Source organism: Bipolaris sorokiniana (genome assembly GCF_000338995.1).
Source record: "Bipolaris sorokiniana ND90Pr unplaced genomic scaffold COCSAscaffold_5, whole genome shotgun sequence".
NCBI classification, from domain to species: Eukaryota; Fungi; Ascomycota; class Dothideomycetes; order Pleosporales; family Pleosporaceae; genus Bipolaris; species Bipolaris sorokiniana.
Window position 1 is genome coordinate 872123 of NW_006911899.1, and position 19801 is coordinate 891923.

At 50.9% G+C, this 19801-nt stretch overlaps 6 protein-coding genes across 6 annotated transcripts; 2 read left to right on the forward strand and 4 right to left on the reverse strand.

The window, feature by feature from the left end:
• Nucleotides 1-327: 327 nt before the first annotated feature.
• COCSADRAFT_87124 (uncharacterized protein) lies at nt 328-2068 on the reverse strand (the record flags this gene model as incomplete). The annotated part of the gene is made up of 4 exons (XM_007700506.1): nt 328-588; nt 643-1662; nt 1711-1785; nt 1844-2068. The coding sequence occupies 4 exons, from the start codon at nt 2066-2068 to the stop codon at nt 328-330; spliced, it is 1581 nt and encodes a 526-aa protein (XP_007698696.1).
• Nucleotides 2069-2335: 267 nt separating this feature from the next.
• Nucleotides 2336-3659, reverse strand: COCSADRAFT_180337 (uncharacterized protein). The gene is made up of 2 exons (XM_007700507.1): nt 3329-3659; nt 2336-3274 (listed from the first exon to the last, which is right to left on the reverse strand). Exon 2 carries the CDS (start codon nt 3252-3254, stop codon nt 2562-2564), a length of 693 nt encoding a protein of 230 aa, XP_007698697.1. The 5' UTR covers nt 3255-3274; nt 3329-3659; the 3' UTR covers nt 2336-2561.
• A 902-nt stretch (nt 3660-4561) lies between these two features.
• On the forward strand, nt 4562-6601 carry COCSADRAFT_198537 (uncharacterized protein). Its single transcript, XM_007700508.1, has 2 exons — nt 4562-5005; nt 5135-6601. Exons 1-2 carry the CDS (start codon nt 4707-4709, stop codon nt 6342-6344), a joined length of 1509 nt encoding a protein of 502 aa, XP_007698698.1. The 5' UTR covers nt 4562-4706; the 3' UTR covers nt 6345-6601.
• Nucleotides 6602-11455: 4854 nt separating this feature from the next.
• Nucleotides 11456-11792, reverse strand: COCSADRAFT_307629 (uncharacterized protein). The gene has a single exon (XM_007700509.1). The coding sequence runs from the start codon at nt 11705-11707 to the stop codon at nt 11507-11509; it is 201 nt and encodes a 66-aa protein (XP_007698699.1). The 5' UTR covers nt 11708-11792; the 3' UTR covers nt 11456-11506.
• A 363-nt stretch (nt 11793-12155) lies between these two features.
• On the reverse strand, nt 12156-13735 carry COCSADRAFT_307633 (uncharacterized protein). Its single transcript, XM_007700510.1, has 2 exons — nt 12973-13735; nt 12156-12922 (listed from the first exon to the last, which is right to left on the reverse strand). The coding sequence occupies exons 1-2, from the start codon at nt 13548-13550 to the stop codon at nt 12244-12246; spliced, it is 1257 nt and encodes a 418-aa protein (XP_007698700.1). The 5' UTR covers nt 13551-13735; the 3' UTR covers nt 12156-12243.
• Nucleotide 13736: 1 nt separating this feature from the next.
• On the forward strand, nt 13737-14125 carry COCSADRAFT_307638 (uncharacterized protein). Its single transcript, XM_007700511.1, has one exon. The coding sequence runs from the start codon at nt 13776-13778 to the stop codon at nt 14055-14057; it is 282 nt and encodes a 93-aa protein (XP_007698701.1). The 5' UTR covers nt 13737-13775; the 3' UTR covers nt 14058-14125.
• Nucleotides 14126-19801: the final 5676 nt, after the last annotated feature.

Sequence of the window (19801 nt, forward strand, 5' to 3'; positions counted from 1 at the left end):
TTAGGCAACCAGAAATGCGCGCAAACAAGAAAAGGGAAACAAAGGGCTGGACGAACACTTATGAGTACACAAGGAAACCATGCTGAAATGAAACCGCTCGCTATGCAAGGGCTCAAACCCCCAAAGACGAACGCGTGCGCCCAGACTTTTCCTCGAAATGAAATGACTTTTATACAAAGCGCTGAAAAAAAGGGTCGAGTACAGTACATAGCTGAAGCCGTCAGTCGTTAGGCCATCGAGTCGAACGAGCTCAACAGGGAACGAACGAAGAATATGGAAGACAGAGAGAGAGAGGGAAAGAGAGAAATAGCCGACCAAAGTCGACCTTTAAGACTCCTGAGCCGCACCGCCGCGGCCGCGCATAGAACCACCTCGGCCACGAGGCTGGAAGTTTCCACGAGGCGCCTGGCCGCCCATACCGCCACGGCCACGAGAAGCACCACCACGAGCAAATCCCCCACGGTTGAATTGCCCAGGGTTCTGACGGCGTTCCTCGACCTTCATCTCGATGCCATTGACCGTGTGAGGGTTAGCAGCGACAGCGGCCTGGAATCCGGCGGGTGTCTTGAAGTCAACAAAGGCGCAGTTCTAAACGCATGTTAGTTCTGCAGCTTTTCCATATGCACATGTAGTTTCACTCACCTTGCCACGGCTGATGTCAAGATACTCAATCTCGCCAAACTTGGTGAGAGCGGCCCTCAGAGCACCCTCCTCGACTTGGCTGTAGACGTTCTTGATGTAAGCACGCTTCTGGTCGGGGTCAGCGGCAGGACCGGCGTTCTGTGCACGAGACTGCTCCTTCTTGTGTCCAGTAGCTGTTTGCCAGCCGGCAGCCTCACCCTGGCTTGTGACAGGGGACTGCTCACGGGCGGGTGCAGCAGGCTGGCTGGGCGTAGCGGCTACAGATTGAGCAGGGGCCGAAGTGGCGGCAGCAGCAGCAGCCTTGGGCTGCGAAGCAGCTTGCTGGGAGACGGGGGCGTTCACAACAGGAGTAGCAACCTTGTGTGCAGAGGCGGCGAGGCTAGCCCAAGTGCGGGGAGCAGCAGGCTTTGGTGGGCCAGAAGGCATCGCGACGGTACTGGCCTTCTGTGCGGGTTGGGCTGGTGCGGCAGGCTTCTGGGGCTCAGTGATCTCCTCAGCGGGGGCTTGGGGTTCCTCGGTAGCTTTCTCCTCAACAGCAGCGGGTGCCTCTTCCGCAGCGGGTTGTTCAACCTCCTCTGGTACCTGTTGGGCCGGAGCTGCGGGTGTAACTTCCTCCACAGCAGGCTCCTCCTTTGCAACCTCCTGTAGTTTGTCATCCACCTTGTTCAAGGTCTCGTCGCTGGTTGCAACCTCGTCGCTCTTGAGTTCAGTATTCTCGGGGACGACGGCGGTAGGAGCTGGTTCGGTGACACCGTTGGCGGGCGCAGCTTGCTCTTGCTGCTCTTCCTCCTCTTCGGGATCCTCTGCGAGGTAACGGAAGATGTCGTTGAGAACAAAGTAGCCGTTGGTCTGCTCGGCAAGGACAAAGGTTTGGACAAAGCGCTTGTGAGGCTGGCCCTGGTTGGAGATTTCACCAATTACTTGGATCACGATGTTGGCATCGGAGCCCTGCGAATCGACATTGGTAACGCGGACCTTTGTGTCCTTGAAGTCTAGCTCCTTGATGCGCTCGTTGATCGCCTGTGCTCGCGTCAGTTTGACATAGTTACTCGACGAGTGTTTACATACCTTCTGGCCCAAGCAAACATTGACCTTCTCTTCCTCAACGCCCGAAACGTACTGCGAGCGCTTGTTGTAGAAAAGCTAGAGTTTGGTTCAGCGACATGTCTCGATGAAGGGTTGATTGGCATGTGCGACTTACGTAAAGTCGGTCGGGGCTCTTGCTCAAGGTGGTGTAGTACTGCTCAACAAAGTACCACCCAACCTCGTCCTTTGGGATTTCAGAGGCAGTTGCTTGTTGTGCGGGCTGGCTGGCGGTTGGTTGCTGCGAGGGTGTGAAGTTGGAGGCGCCGGTGGAGTAGCTGTTCTCGTATCCCTGTGGCGCATAGTTGCCATTGACAGGGCCAGATGATTCGGTGGATGCCATTTTTGGGTATGGAGGGGGAGGAGTAGAGGGCGTGTGGACCGAAGGCTGCGACGGCTTGTTAAATGGTTTGCGCGAAGAGGAGCGGGGATTCGGAAGGCAAAATGGAAAGCTGGCGAACGTTGTCTGTGCGTCCGCCGCCCAATCAAGCGAACCCGTCCAACACGTCGTCTACACTACCCACACACATCACCGCTGCGTCTCTACCCTAAATATGGGACAAGGTCAAAGATCGAGGGAGGAAAGAAGACTTCTGGACTGGAATCAGGGGCCTCTTGAAGAAGCTTTTAAGGAGTAATGCCTTCCTGCCTAATATGTATGGTATACATGTAAAGTAGTCTACGGCGATGACTACGTGTTGAAGAAGCAGAAAACAGGATGAGAGATGCATGGTAGAATGAAACCCGTGTATGCATGCCCGTCCTGATGCGCGATGGCAACCTGCTCACTCTCAACCATCATCTTGGTCCTTGTGTCGTTGTTGTCAGTCCCCAACTCAAGCATGATCATCTACCTTCGTCTCCTTGGCCTTCTCAGCCCTCTCAGCATCCCGGATCTCAGATTCTGCGATCTCGATCTTCAGTTCCTCAGCGCGCTCGGCCAAATGCACCCTGAGACCATCTTCCAGTTCTGCCTTCCAGTTCTGACGCTCCTCACACGCCACACGCGCAAGTCGCTCAGCTTCAAGAGTTGCCTCATGCTTCTTGACCAACTCCTGATGGTCAGCTTCTAGCATTTCCTTATGCTCCTTGACAAACTCCTGACGCTCAGCTTCTAGCATTGCCCTACGTTCCTCGCGCCACATACGTTCAGTCTCGCGCCATATCGGCGCGCACTTTGTCCAGAATAGAGCAATAAAGAACAGTAAAAGGAATGTAAACCAACCGATGACGATGGTATTGAATAGCATGTTCCCTTCGTCTGGGCGCTCGAGTTCATTCAACTTTGTGTCGTGGTTCTGTTGGTTGCCAACTCCTGGTCCATGGTTCTTGAATTCGTGCACGGTGGTGTTGAGGCTGCGGACCACGTCAGTCAGGCCGGTGATGGTATCGTTGAGGCTGCGGACCATGTCGGTCAGGCCGGTTAGGCTGGTCAGGCCGGTGTTGAAGTTGCGGACTGCGTCGGTTAGGGCGTTGATGACACGAACCAAGTTTGGATCGTAGGCCATGACGACGGAATTGCCAGCCATGGCGGTGTGTGTCTAGGTTACTGGGTACATTAGTGAGAGCAGTACTTGAAGGAGAAGTACTGGGACTATGATACCTTGGTGAGCTTGGTGAGCTCGATGAGTGATGCTTGTTGGGTGAGTGATGTTTGTTGGTGGGGTTAGGTTGTAGTGGAACGGAGGAGGATGGGTTGTAGTGGAACGGAGGAGGATGGGTTGTAGTGGAACGGAGGAGGATGGGTTGTAATAGGTTGAAGAGTTTGTTTATATAGCCGTGTATGGAGGGTGAGCTTTTGTGCCTGGACGTAGGCAAAAGTGGTAGGTTCGTCTCAAATGGCAGCAACAGTGGGGGCGATTGCAGGAAGAGCTGCTGAACAGGCCATGTCATGGGTGCCAGCACCACATGATTGAAAATATCCATATCTTTCTGGTCATTGCAAAGAATCAGACTCTAAGACACAGAGTTGCATCATTGTCAGCGTTGAACATACTCGGGTTAAGTGATAGCGTGGTCATGGGTTGGGCGGTGACATGGAGCAACAGGCTATGATGATAGCACCGTATCAATATTCAATGCCAACTAAGTACTTTGGAATGGATCTGCAAATGAATTTCTAATTTATCCCAAATGTCTTATCCTCTTCGCTCTATGCATAGTATATGCTGCAAACTCGTCCCATCTCCCCGACGACGGAGGGAAAACTATGCTGCGGGACACCTTGTCAAAAACTCTGTCCCTACACTGCGAAATCAACCCTTCACACTTAGTATGATTTGTTATGTGCCCCTCGTCTCCCGTAGTCTCACAAAAGGTAGGAGTAGGCTGGCTGTCGGGTGAGGCTGAAGAAGTCGCGCTAGTGGGCTCCACCATCTTTGGCTGGAGCTGGGAGTGTGGACTGCAATGCTAGTGCTAGATCGGACTACAGATCATCCACTCTTGCTCTCTTTTGCTACCATCGCTACATCTGGGAGTGCAATGTCGCCGGCTAACCAAGTAGCGTCTGTGCTGGTTACACGAGCCTAGATCAAGCAAAAAGTAAGAAGGGATCCCGCTCGTCCTACATATGCATACGTCAGCTTTGGTAGCGAGTGGAGCCCGTTCCGCTCTTCCGCCCACCACATGGAAGCTACATGCCGATCGTCCATGAGCCGAAAGCAAGACGGATGCATTCTCATGGTACACATGGCATGTATGCCATCCTTTTGTGAGAAAACAAGCCACCATGCCCTTATCTGAAGATGGGCTCTCCGAGGCAACCAAACAAGCAATTATATGTGCCCCGCACAAAAGCGACTCTTGGTCCGGAGCGATTGGTCGACTCTTGAATTTGGCAGGATCGGACGGGTGGTGGAGAAAGGCGCAGCCCAGCTTACATATACTATGCGTACATATGCAAAAGTATCGCGCCTCCATCTTTCACCTTCTTTTCATTCAACCGCTGCCTTGCACCGTTCTCATATCACTAAGTATTCATTATGGAAACACATCATGCGACAGTAGCGTCTCTTGCGGCGCAGGTTGCCAAGTTCAGCGCATCTAAGACACCCTTTCGCATATATCACGGTTCCACGCTGTCGACACGAACGTCGTCTCGTGCACGCAATCAAATCATCGACGTCAGCTCGCTGGACCATGTGCTGCAATTCGACGAGCTGGAGAAGACGGTACTCGTAGAGCCGAATGTTCCAATGGATAAGTTGGTAGAAGCTACCATGGCAAAGGGATTCCTGCCAAAGGTTGTCATGGAGCTGCCGAACATTACCGTTGGTGGTGGGTAAGTGGAGCGTCTGTTTTTTGCACTCGAGCGGTCAAGTCCAAGTTTCTCAAGATCCTTGCCCATGACACCCTTCTTATATGCAACATGATATATCTTGGAGCCATGGACACTGATGGACGTGACTAGGTTTGCTGGCACCAGTGGCGAAAGCAGTTCCTACAAATATGGGCTCTTTGACCGCACCATCTCGGGAATAGAGATTATTCTGGGGAACGGTGAGGTTGTGTGGGCATCCACTGAGGACCACCGGGATCTATTCTTCACAGCCGCCGGGAGCTGTGGAAGCCTGGGCGTCATCACGCTACTCAAAATGGAGCTCATTCAGGCCAGTAACTACGTAGAGCTGGAGTACATACCAGTCAGCAGTACAGAAGAAGCGTTGAAGCAACTTCGACTTCACCAGGATGATTATACTGTCGATTACATGGATGGCATCATGTACTCTTTGAAGAGCGGAGTGATTATGATTGGGCGCTTGACGGATGCGCCAATGGATAGGATGATCCAGGGCTTCGACCAACCAGCAGACCCTTGGCTCTACATACACGCCGAAGATATTGTAAAGCGGACCCGGGGAGATAAGACGACGTACCGGGAGCTCATACCTACACAGTCGTACTTGTTCAGATACGACCGGGGCGTCTTCTGGTCCGGACTACGGGCATTCAAGTACTTTATCACGCCGTTCAACCGCGTTACTCGCTATCTGTTGGATCCTTTTATGTACTCACGAACAATGGTACATGCGCTGCACCGGTCAGGTCTTGCATCTCGGACAATCATCCAAGACTACGGGGTGCCGTATGATGCAGCAGATGAGTTCATCCGATGGATTGATGAGAAGACTGGCATCTGGCCCCTTTGGCTGTGCCCTGTCAAATCGGCACCGCTGGGCGAACGTAGCTTCTCGCAGGGCAACAACATCAAGGACGACATTCTGCTGAACGTGGGCATCTGGGACATGGGGCCGAATGACGCCCAGGCCTTCATCAAGCTGAACCGCGATTTGGAAGCCAAGGTGACGGCGCTTGGGGGCATGAAGTGTCTGTACGCGCATGCATACTTTACCGAGCAAGAGTTTTGGGAGATTTACGACGAGAAGAAGTACATGGAACTGCGCAGGAAGTACCACGCCGAGAGTCTGCCGAGCGTGTACGAGAAGGTGCGTGTCGATCTGCAAGGCGTTGTTGGAGACAAGAGTGTGCGGAAGAGACAGTCGTGGAGCGAATGGGCATACTGGCAATTCTGGAGCACGTGGCCGATGGGGGGACTGTACGGAGTTGCCAGCGCGACAAAGGGGTTGTTTTTCAAAAGCGATTTTTTGCTGAAAAAGTAAGAAGGGGTACATGTATGTACGTACATATGTATCAGTATGTAGAGTATGGAACCTTGGAATGGATGCATGGCAGGCCACGTGCGGGAGGTGACGGTGGAGGGGATCCGGCGTCGTCATGCATCTCGCGAGGAAATCCCCCTGACAGGGCTGGCTGTATTGAACCCTTTGATTCCAGGCCGTGGGAAGATCAGCCGCTGATGATTGTGCGGGCGCCCTGTGGTAAGCCGTTCACATGGTGACGTCGAGTGAGGCGGGGGGGTGACTGCAAGCGCCAGCCGTTCACTCGCCAAAAACCTGTATGGGGGCGGGTTTAAGTTTCCAGTGGTACTTACTAGAGGGACCAAGGCAGCGAGTGCGTAAGGATGTGTTAGTGAAGACGCGCCCAAGAGGCCGTCGCGTCGACGTCACCCGCGAAGGGCTAGCGTAGGCGTAGGCGCAGGACATGCATGGGCCGCATTGACGTAGCAAAAAGCCTCCACTTGCCCAACCACCCCATTTCACGCACAGTCGCACAATCCCAGGTGCCCGTTCAACCTCCTCTTACCCACACTAGATCAAAGCTGGCCCTGCCCTGCCCTTTTTGTGCCCCGCTGCTGTCCATTCCACCGCGCTCCCTCCGCCTGGGCACTCCATTTTTCATTCTATCCAGACCTTTCTTGGCCTTGCACCCACTCACCGGTTGGACCACGTTTTTCTGGCTGGCCTTTTTTTCTTCGCTTTCTTTCTTGATAGATAGGTACGAAGCCCCAACACGCGCAAAATCACGCGTGATTGACTCTCCTGGCACAGTAGGAGCTAACAGCAGCTGTAGAATATAGCAATTGACCCATAGACGTAACACCATGGCGCGTCTTAGCGGTCTGCCATCTGAGCACCACCACGAGGGCCCTGGCGACGCTCCACGACGAAAGCGCGGCCGCCCATCCACCAAGCTCCAGACACCCTCGGAAGATATGAGCTCAAACGGCAAGCGGACTGCTTCGCCCTCTGCTGAGCTCTCGCAGACGAAGCGCACAAAGCGAATTGCAGTTGAAGACGACGAGGACCAGATTGCCCACGAAATTCAGCAATCGTTTTCGCGGTCGCAACAGGGAGACAATATCAACGTCGAGACTCAGAGCAGCCACAACACCCGCCGCCAAGCAAGACGACACTCTGAGCCTCTCGTCGCCGTCGACGAGGACGACAAAGACGAGGACGAGCTCATGGCCCCACAAGCTTCCACGCAACCACTTCCAGGCCTGACCCCCCACCTGGATCGTGTTGGCGCTGCCCGCAAGCGCTTCGTCAACATCCGCCGTTCCCGCATGTCCATGCCTGCCCAGTTGCACATTGAGCGTGTCGACGAGGTCGACGAAAATAACTCCAACCGCGTTCAATTTGCGCCTCTCACACAAGTACTCGACAGCCGTGCTAGGCGCCGGCTTCGCCGCAGCCACCTGAGTCAAGAGGTAAACAGCTTCGAAGACCACCAGAAGAAAGACAAGAAGCTCTTCCTCGAGCTCCGCCGCCAGCTGCGCGAACAAGATGAAAAAATCAAGGATCTCGAGTACCAGCTCGAAGCCCGCCGCCTCGGAGAGATTGATATTACCGATGCACACGCCGACGAGCTGCAAGTGCAGCTGGATGAGGCTCGCCAACAAATCGACGAGCTTCGAGCATCCTCGTTGTACAACGGTGACGACAATGAGGAGCCTGTCAATCTTTCCGATGATGAGGAGGCACTCGTCATGGTTGACCCCGAAGACCTTCACATGTCGCAAGACCTCGACATGGAGCCTATCCCCACTGGCAAATACGCCTCTCGTGCGCTCGAAATCTCTAGCCAGATGACTCTCGAGTCTCTGCCGACCCTTTCGCAGCTCCACCGCGACAACTTGACCGAAGGGGAGGAAGTAATGATGGACAAGATCGAAGATGAAGCCATCGAGCGCTACGAACGGGAGCTGCAACAGCTCAGCAAAGCCTTGGGCGAGTCTCAGGGTGCACTGCGCTTGATCACGATTGAGCTGCAGAATCTGCGGTTCGTCGAGGCCGGTGCCTCCTCGAGCGACATCTTGGCTGAATTGCGACACGGATTTGAAGACATCCGCGCTGAGATTGAGAAGTTCTTCCCTGGTACCACATCTGGTGTCACCAACCAACAGCTTCTACAGAAGGTTCCCCAGCTCTTTGGTGGCATCTTCTACGAGCTGAAAGAGAAAATCACACTGCTCAAGGACTCTCAAAAGACCGAGGTTCTTCTTCGACGACAGTACGAAGGTGTGCTAGACCTGCTCGGCGACTCCGAAGAGCGAGTGAAGCAGCTAGAGTCGGACGTGTTCACGCTTGACAAAGCAAACGAAGACAAGCAGCGTACCATTCTCGAGCTTGAGGAGCGCAATGCTACCTTGACCAACCTGAATGATGAACAGGAGGCCCAGCTAACCAAACAAGATGCTGATATCGCTGATCTTGAGGACGAAAATTCAACCTACAAGCAGAATGTAGCAGAGCTTGAAGAAGCTCTTGAAAAGTACCGCCAGGACCTCGACGATGTCACTACCGCAGCCACTGAATTCGAAAATAACCACCACGACACCATTGCCCACATGGAGAAGGAACATGAGGAGGCCATAGCTGCCTTAGATGATTTACGTGCGGCAGAACAGGAGGGCCGTGAAATGGCAGAAGCCGAAGTTGAGCAAAAGAACGACTATATTCAGCAACTAGAAGAGAGCATCGAGCGTATGGAAACCGATGTCGACAATATCACCGCAGACATGAGCACGCTCAGAGAACGTCTGGCTACTCAAACCGCGGCCCGCGAAGCTGCCGAAACCGAGCGGGATGAGCAGATCGAGCAAGTCTACAAGCACGCCAACACCATCGAGAATCTCACAGACACTGTCACTGAGCTCAAGGAGCAACTCAATGAATACCGGGACAATCTGGCCGCCGAGCGTGCTCAACGCGAGAAGACCGAGGCTGATTTGGATGAAGCCAACGAGAAGATTGAAGATCTCAACATTCGTCTTCATGACACTGGTATACAGGCTAATGAGCTTCGTTCAAAGCTGTTCCAGCTCCAACAAGAAAAGGAAGCTGCGATCAGTGAGCTTGAGGAGGATGCAGAGGAGCTCGAAAATGAGCTCAACAATCAGCTGGAGTCCGAGTCTCAGCTTCGTGAGAACGCCGAGAAGACAATTGGCCGACTGGAGCAGCAGATTCTGCAGCTTGAAGGAGACATCGCGACGCTTGAGAACAACCTTGCCGATACGACCGAGTCACGCAACCAGCTCGAGCAAGACCGCGATGTCCAAGTTGCCAGCCTCGCCGCTCAGCTCGCAGACCTTACTAACAAGTATGCCGCATTGGAGAATTCAACCAGCTCTACGATTGCGTCTCTTCAAGCCAACATCATCGACCTTAACAACCAGGTGCAGCGTCAACAAAGCGAAATCGAGGACCTTATTGAGCAAGTCGCTGAGAAGGAGCGCATGTATCTCGAAGATACTACCGCTCTCAAGGAGAAGATTGAGAATCTCGAGGAGGATCTTAGCAACCAAAAGGCTGAGAATGAGAGTTACCGAAGAGAGAACGACTCCTTGTCCAGACGTGTCGAGGCGGAGGCTAATGAGCTACTGAACATTGTCGGTGCGCACAACGACCAGATTAACTCTCTCAACGCCGTCATCAGGTCACATGAGGCGACGATCAAGAACCTCCAAGACTCGTCTGAGAAGCGTGCGGCTGAGTACGAGGAATTGCTCGAGGATCGCAACAACGAAATTACCGAGATGCGTCTCTTGGGCGACGCTCGTGTCGAGACGATTGTCCTCCTTGAAGCTCAAATCGAAGAGATGAAGGAGCGCTTCCGCCTTGCTGAAGAAGATACGCGCGCGACCATCGACGCCCTGACTGCTTCGCAGCGCCAACTCCAAGAACAAAATGAGCGTCTTGCCGACGACCTCAAGCGCCGAAACCAGGAAGCTCTTCAAGCTGTACAAGAAATGAAGCTCAAGCGTGTTGAAGTCAAGACCCAGGGCGTTAACCTGCACCGCGTTGCCATGGGCAAGATTGCCAAGACAAGCGAGAAGGTCAAGATTGGCAAGAAGGGCAAGAAGAAGAGCTCTAGGCGCCAATGGGATTCTGGATTTGGCGTTGATGAGAATGTAGAAGATGATGAGCTTAATGGCGAAGAGCAACCGATTGCCGCGTAGAGTGCGCTTGGGTGCGGTCTTGATAAGGTTTCCTGAGGCCCACTTTTCTTGGGCTCCACAAGGGATGGTGTTTTATGTTCTTGGCCTTTGGCTTTTCGTCTTCTTCTTTACTCCAAACCTACTTGGACATTGTCGTTGTACGACCTTTTTTCCATCTGTCTCTCCTACACCTTTCTGGTTTTTTTTTTCCTCCCCATCGGGACTGGGACAAGTTGTTTGTCTCCTTTTTTGCAGAAAATTGTGTACCTCTCTTCTTGTTTTTCTTACTCTTTGGAGGGAGGGGAGGCAGGAGCTTGTATTGTCTTCTTGTGTTTTATCCTTTTCGATATGAAGGGATAGATCATACTCGGGACAAAATACATTGCTAAATTAACGACTTTTGATGACTTGGCTTCTACTGGCTTCGTTTCTTAGGCCTATTTCTTTTTTTTTAACTCGGTTTAGTTTGGAGGTAATTACACAGCAAGGCAACAACAGTGTGTGTATGTATGCATGTATGTACGTATGTATGTTATTTTCCTTTGTGGCATATTAGCGAGGTGGAGTTTCCTTTATGGTATTGTATGCCTGATGGGTTTCATGGCGACGATGGAAAGAGGAGGATTACAACAAGCAAGCGGTGCATGTGCTAGGTAGTTGGTTCTATAGCTGCAATCCTCATTGGTTTAATCGAACACAATGGCTCTAGTGTGCTTCATGTATACTCACCTCCCTTCGTAGCTCGTATCTCATACCGTATGGATCCCTGATGCACTATATGAGAAAATCAAAGGCGCGTGCGCATCCTCAATCTACTACACGACTTGGTCACGCGTATATCCAGTGCCATCTTGTGCACATACACGCTGAAGGCCATTGAAACCGACAATCCGCGCTCGGATACTACTAACTTGCAATCGAAAATCCGATTCTCCGTACTACATAGTATCACCACTACTATCATAATTCCATCGTTGTACTCTACTTTTCATCCCAGTAACCCCAACATTCATACCAGGGGCAAACCCCCCCCCCCTCCTTCCCCCAAATACCCCTGCAACACAAAGCGGGGCGCATTGATTCTTGGCACTCGCCGAAGCGCTGGGTGTCGGAACCCTCACACCCCGTCAACAACAAAAAAAGAAAACAAATCAGGGGTGTTTTGCGTAGAAATATGAGCATGGATGGGGGGTTATATCACGGTTTATTTTTGAAGTTTCTTTATCCGAAGCGCTGGGGAGGGGTGTGTGGGCGGGATTCGGGGATTTTTTTTTTTTTTTAGATTTGTTATGTAAGATGATGGGGAAGGGAGAATTGGAAAAGAGAGAGAGAGGAATAAAAAGTCCTAGATTTTTGGATTTTTTTGGATTCCTGTTGTCTATGTACACGGGGGTGGTTGACGTTTATTTCTCCAAAAAAGTGAAAGTAAGATATATATACAATTGCGGAAGTGGGTATTTTGGTCCCTGCTCCCCCCAGGTTTCGCTGGCGCGCAAGAGCGCGGTTGCGCAGTGGTCTAGGCCGCGAACACATATAGTGCATTGGCAGTGTGTTTCTTCTATTGTGGGAAACCGCGGTTGCCACAGGGAGTATGCTTGTTTCCCACTGGGTTATGCCGTGTGGCCGGCTCGAGCAGTGCTCGTTTCCCGTGTGGTTGCGGGGGAGAGAGGGATAATGGGTTGTAGTATGAGTCTTGAGCGAAAAGAAAAAAACTTTCCTTATGGGATGTGCGGTAGAGACAAGTCTTTTAGACTCATGTTGCGGCTGTCACTCGATTCGGTGCTCCATCTTGAGTTTGGTGTTCGAGGCCGTACTTTTCGCGCTCCGGCTTCCATTTCTTCGACGTCCTCAGGTTGCGCTAGTTCGCTGGTGACTTGGGTGGTTGTGATGAGCTTGATGTCTGTGGCGCCTGCGCTGACGAGATCATCTGAGCTATCGTTGCTTGATGAAAGTGTGATCCTGCTCTTGTTCTTGCCCCTTCGGGTCTTTGCATACGAGTTTGTGGCTTCAACTGTACATTCGCCACCGAAGCGCGTTGACTTTTCTACCCAGAACACTGCGAATGTGTCTATTCCGTTGTCTTCAGAAGGCGGCTCATCGCTGAATATCAGGATACGTCGAGTGATTGTGTAGAGGAGGACGTCGAGCCAGCCGTTGGAAGTAATGATTGCGCCACAGAGACAAAGGCGTGCCAGTGATGGTGGGTTGCCTGACATGGCCGCCATACGCGAGCTGGCGAGAGGAATGGTGCAGATGATGTATACAAGAGGGTATACGACCATGAGGTTGGCGATGGACCGTACTCGTTCGGACTCTTCGGGCTTGTAGTGACCCGAGCGAATACGGACGATCAATATCGCATAGATAAGGGCATAGATGATGACGTTGCCAAATTCACTTGGGAGAAAAGTTAGCATGAAAAACTGGACTGACAGCGTGGTGCTTACGCGACGAAGATCCAGAAGTAGTGGGTCCATAGTCGAAGGTCTTCATGGTTATGACTGATCCAACACCATACACCGGATCGAACGTAGATGCCCTTGCCATGCACGAAGATAGGAACGGTAGAAATCCCAAAGATGAACAGCCATAGCAGGAATACAGTCAGGTAAAAGGCCCGGGGTTTTAGTCGATAATTTAGGATGACAGAGGCAAAGGTATGCAGACCGATGGCGAGACACCAGATCCCGCTTCCCAAATCACCCGTCGAGACTAGCCAACTTTGCGCAAAGCAAACAGGATTTTTTACTTCCAAGGATCCCAGTCTCAGCCACTCGACGTTTAGCAGGAAAGCAAGGGCTTGTTGTATGTCGGCCCAGAGAAGGTTGAAGATTAGGATGACGAATTGGTTACTCCGTTTGGACCGGAGTTGCCAGGACACGAGCTTGTATGTGAGAACCAGTAGAAGGGATACCGAGGCGAAGAAGCTGATAAAGCCCAAAACGACGACTGCGCGTAACCATGGGTGGATGTAGTCTGGTAGTACAAACGACGCAGAATCGGAGTCGTGGTGCTGAGAGGTCATTGCAGCAGGTAGGTGGGTTGACGCTCGTCTCGTCTCGTCTCGTCTCGTCTCGTCTCTTGGAGGGGCAAATATGTTACATGCCAAAAACAAGACCCGTCTTGCTGTTCAGAAATATCATACCGAGTGGGCCAGGCATGGAGCAGGTATGGAAGGGAAAAGGAAATGGGTGGCGCAGGGAAAATAAGGTGTAGCACCGGCGCCGGGAGCAAGCAGATCAAGTAGGTAATGCACGGTTGGCATATGGGTCAGGCATGCTCCGCATGGCAGCGAAGAATTGTAATCTGGGGGCCCACTGTAAGCTGGAGTGTTGGATCCTCACCCCAGTCCCCCACCGATAGTACGGGACGCGCTAGGATGGTAAGGCAGCTCGTGGCATCCATGCCGCAGGCGCAACGGAGAAGGATGTTAGCCTATTACTCCTTTGACAACCGTCTCTATACGAAACGTACAATAGCCGGGGCGGGGAAGTCTTGTAGAACGTACAGTAGAGTATGTAGACTAATCTAATAGTACGACTCTAACTTGATCGTGAGCGTCGTCGTCGGCGCACTTGTACTACTAGCATGCGATATGGCCCAGAAGCTCCTTGGAATCCTTTAGAATGCATGTCATCAACATGCTTCCCGTCCCCCACCCACATACTCACACAGCAACGTGCTCGATTTGGGCAGAGGTGAACAATTGAGCGTCATCTGACCAACATGAGATCAGGCATGCAGTCGACACAAGGGCCACGCGCGGCAGGCCCGGGGTCCACTCTATTGTCAACACTCCCTGACTCTGGGCACTGCACCAATGATTCAGTGGCGCTTGTCTAGGTCGTGTAGAGGCACCTGGTCCGGCTCCTCTTCGGTTGATATGGAAGCGAGAGCCGACGGTTGGTTGGTAGACTTGGAAGGTTGTGGCTAAAAGCCACTTCGTATCTTTACAAAATCCAAACAAAAAAAACGCCTCTCGTCAACGGTGTCGCGAGAGGCCTCGACGGCGGATGTTTTCTTTGCTCGTCATCGTCATCATCATCATCATCATCATCATCTTTGGCCCATGCATGAAAGAGGGACGATCCGCATGGAAGTCGTACGTATCACGCTACTATGGTGCTATTTGGTGCAAGGTTCCCCTATCCGCTGGGCCCTGAAGAAGAAAGCAAGAGTGGCCTCGCAAAGCAGCGATGGCATTTCCTCGTCTTCCCACTGGCCTATCGGCGCATATCGATCTTGTTAAAGCTCCGGCAAGCAGGTGGGTAATCTACCTGACCTTCCTGATGCGTGTGGATAATCTGCGATACTACGTCTGGCGGGCGCTCAAACTTCAGGCTATCATGGCGCAACAACCACACCGCGGAGCATCCATGCCATCAACGATGCCGTGGGGCTAGTCTAGCGCGCCCTGCGTCGCTGCATGGAACACATGCCCATGGGCGAGCCAGCCAATCAGCTAAATGGCCTGTGAGACTGACGACGCGGGAGATGCACTCAGGTCATCTTTTCGGAGCAAAGGGTACAAAGATAGGCCCTACTTTTACGAGCCCTTCTAGAATCACGGATAAAAGGAGACGGGCGCACAGATTGTTTCTTTCGCCTATGTATATTAGTGTAGGAGCACATCAATATAGCCCAGCCGTGGGACAAATGCAAACATACTCTAGTCCAAGTACAAATCAGCCCTTGGAAGCCCAGCAACCCATCACCCTCGATAATCCCTCGGGAAAAAAAAATACTTTTCAGTCACTGGCTATGCACAGGGGGGGGGAGGTGGGGCCGATTGATTGATTTTACCCCGGAAATAGCAGTGTTGGCCGTGTTGGCACAAGAGGTGCTAGGCCCCTTCAGGCCGGCTAAGCTCTGCGCCCCAAACATGTGCAATATCGCTTCTTGACGTCCTGTTCGTCCAGAGGTCTATCCAGTACGCTTGTCGTTCCGTTTCAGAGCACGCAATAACCCAATCCAGTGCCTTCACATGCGCAGTTGCCTTGACGTTGCATTGTGGGCCGCTTGCCATGACATTGGCAATGCTATAGCGATACCTGGCTTTACGAACCGCTTGACCGGGAATGGGAACATGTTTGCGCGTGAGCACGACATGACCCTAAGGCCTGGGTTGTTGACAAAGTTATATCATGCCAAGCCAAAGCACTGTCACGAGCGCGCTACTATGTGCCATTGGTGCTTACAGCAGGGCTGAAGGCTTCCGAGACATCCGTAAGCAGCACCAGGGTCTGCAGATCGCCTGGCCCATATCTTTGTTTCCAGAATCCAATTCCTACTATACAGGACCCGACCTTCGCTTGTTCCCGCAAACAATCGACTGAAGCGAAAGGAATTCATCCCAAACGAACGTGCACCTTGATCTTGTTAGCCCAAAAAGGAACAGCACAAAAGGATTTTGAGATGGCGGAATTACCTGCAAAAGAATAGTCTAGTTACACTTTTGTCTTTTTAGCGCAATGTCCTGGCCCACGCCAATTGAAAGTGGTAACAACGCCAAGCATACTTAAGCCTCCACACAGAACAGGTATACCCATGCCCTGAAAAAGGCTGTACCGTCTGATCTGCACTCCGTCGTGGGAAAAATTGAGGTCATTGCTGACAAGAGAAAGAAAATACGGTCACTGCGCTGGTCCAGTTGGAGGAGAGTGGCCAAGGGCAGCGCAAAAAAGACAGCAAAGGTAGTGGTAGCGAGGAAGTAGCGCAGAGGAAAATCGTATCCGAGCTTTCTACGCAAGTAAGCGAATGTTGCCGATAATCGTGTGCGCTGTCGAGACTAATGAACAAAAAATGAATTCTTAATCAAAAAATAACAAGTTTGAGTTTACACAATTCTTGTCCAGGTGGAAGAAGGACCGGCATGCCCGAAAAAAAAAGGGCTTTCTCGAAAGATTTGGCCACCTGAGGCACATGTGTACAATCCGACGCCTCTCTACCGCAATAACTCGGAAATAAACAATGTGCATGAAACATGGTCTAGAAAACCATACTCGATGTCTTGTTTGATATGTGCGATGCTCGAGCACTTGGTGCATTGTTGGTCCGCAACCCCATTCTAACAACACCACAATCGTGCTTTACTACCTATTAGTAGCTTGCGAAACTCTCGTTACGCGTTTACCCCATTGTGCCAACGCATCGAGGACATACATGGCATATGATCTCCAATGTTCGAACCTTTATCAACGGCAATAGATTTAAGGGTGAACCTTTTATGGAAATCCTGGAGGACTCGAGATGAAAACAACCCAAGTCTTTTTGCTCCGTTCATGCAAACGAGCAAAAAAAAAGGCAACATTGTCACTGTAGAGCAACATCCTTATCAGTTTTTGGAATCGAAATACTAGTCATGAATAGTTTGTTTCTTTTTGTTCTGTAAATCATTCTATCTTTTTGAGAATTTCGGAGGTCGCCCCTCCCCTTTTTTTTTTGAAGGAAAGCAGTGCGAAATGGTTTTAGGGATTATAAGATCAGAATAGGCGATTCTCTGGGCCTTTTCTCAAATCACGGGACCTAACATTTCAAATATTTCAAAATGGGGAAAAATTCAAAATAAATGTCTGGTAGACTTTGCAGCGTTTGTTTCTTTGGTCGTCATCCACTCAAGGCGGGTATATCACGGCTAGTTTCCAATATCTTCGTTGGTATTTCCTCCTCGGTGTTCAATAACTATTCTCTGGGATCCGATGTTGATATTACCTTGATGGATAATGCTCAGATAGGGTGCTGGGATAGTGATACCAGCAAAGGCATCAGAATGGTATGTCTATCTCTCATGGTATACCAGTATATCAGGAGGATACCGATCACGGCTATATATAAGTGTTCTAGAAGACTGCAAATTTCGGCTTGCTACAGCAGAACGCTGGATTGTTACACTTTCCTACGTGTGAGGGGATTCGGGGGGGAGGGCTGTTGGGTAGAGAATGATGGGATTGTTGAATGTATGAAAAGAGGGAGGTGGTACCCGTGGAGTATTACCCCACCGATGATAACATTGGATACTTGAGCGCATGTATATAGTTTGATGGTGAATGCTACTTGTATGAGGTCTTCGTATTGTACATCCTGCGTGCATGCACTAAACCCTGGATTTTCCATTAATTGTTAGGTGCATAGCTATTAGTTGTAAATATCGAGCTGACGATTACACACATATTAGATACCGACTCAGGGGAAGATATAAGCTTGGTCCAGTATTTTCAGCGTCTTCACAATTTGTAGAACTGGCCCCTTATTCGGAATCTGTTATTGGTTCTATAGCCATTGGTTGCCAAGGGTGCGATGACATTGATCCACGTCGAGTAACTATAACTTGACCATGTTCCGAAGGTTGGTTTGGTGAAGCAGAGATTCGAGTAAGAATAGAAGACAAAGATCCTGGTGCCTGGAAATTCCGCGTTTGCATCTAACGACTGAAGGCACAGAGTCCGTCCTCTTCCTCTGTTCACACCCATCGATGATTAGATGCACCTCCCTATTTACAGCCTGTGTTAACCATGTATCATCAGAGAAAGGTTCAGACAAAGCACCTGACCGGTCGTAGAGCTTTGTCTCTTCCTTTTCGTTACGTTTGCCTGTTGCTAGATTCTACATAACACTCCAGCTATTGGATGTAAGACGGGTAATTCGTTAGAAAGTAGGACGCTCAGCAACTGCTCTTGAAGGAATTATTGAACTATTTCTGTGGCTTTTTGTAGGAACTTCATACTGTGACTGGATAGATCGGCCAGTCTTACTCCCAGTATCCTATTGGGCGAGTATCTGATGCTGAACTGGGTCAATCTGTCACTTTAGAGTGATCATGAAAATTTCGTAGGAACCCTTGGGCACTAAAACAATGAGCAAGCGTCTTGGGTCGTATTTGGAATGCCACGTACTTTCCCCTGGTGCCATCTTAGTAGGTAAAGTAGAGGTGATGATCTTGTCATCAACATTTGCATCGGTATTCCCATCCATAGGGGAGCCATCTTGGAAGTATCTTGCAACTAATGAAGTCGATGTATCACCAGAAAACAGATCATTCCAATGAGGAAGGCTGGCCTTGGATGACCGCTTGCAGCTACTTTACAGAATCGACGGGCCAATACATAAATCCGTTATCATCTTAACGAGAAACAGCAACTTGCTTCAAAATTCCATTCCACATGACCTCGAGACATATACGAAGTGTCATCCTGTGCAGGTACATATCAATCTAGTATCCTATCAGGCTGAGTCTCGTGCTGCCCAGAACTCCCAGAATCTCCAGAAGTATACAAGTCTAAAGTCTAAGTGAGAAAGACTCGAGGAAATATACCTCAGCCTGACACCTAATGAGGTGCCACTGCCATCTGTTTCTGAGGGGGTTCAAATGAACTTTGTAGATGCTGTGGTAGATTCTCAGTCACATATGGAAGCGAGTCTTGTGGGTTGTGCGTATAGCGGCTATGGATGTGATGCACAGACGTGCCAGGAACTGGTTGAGCAGTGCCCATATGCTTTCTGATGGTGCAATGTAGGCCGTGCCGTTGATTTTGAGGAAGTGCAGTAGCAGTGACAGAAGAAATGGCATGGTATCCTAATACCAGAACGTCACCTCCATTTCTCCTGCGCCTATTTACCAGCAACGGAAAAGGTAAGGTTCGGACTAACGTGTTCTATCAGTAAGCTGGCCGTATCAGTAAGCTGGCCGCCCCACCAAAATTGACGCGACGTTTTACGCAATTGAGCCACAACAACGTAATATTTTTGGAGATAATTAAGAGATATAATTCATGATCTAGTCCTGCATGACGTCCGAGTATGTCCTACAGTGTGGCATTTCGTGCACGTTGGCGGCGCGCGCTGGCGTCGCTCACCAGTCTGGTTCTGGTCACTGCCCATGACCAACCTTTCTGCCTCTGCAGTAAGCTGCTGAGCCTGCTGCACCTGAAGCACCCCGCCAGAGGCGATATATTGACGGCGCCGGTCTTGCTTTTGTTGTTGGCGCTTATTGACTGTACGTAGCTTCTTATTCTCCTCTGCGAGTATTGTTGCTGATTGCATTGCAAGCTGAGCGCTCTTAGCAAGCTGGCGTATAGCAATGCTTGTTGGACTCTCTGACTGCCGGTGTAGTCGCTCTTGGAGATAGCGCACCTGCTGCTGAAGCTGAGCTACTGTATGCGGTGTTTCTGCCTGCGTTACGGCGTTATTATCTATAGTTGTCTGTAGTGGAGATGGCGTGCGGACAACTGTTAGCGACGATAGGACACGCTTGGGACAGAGAGGGACAAGGCCTGTCGC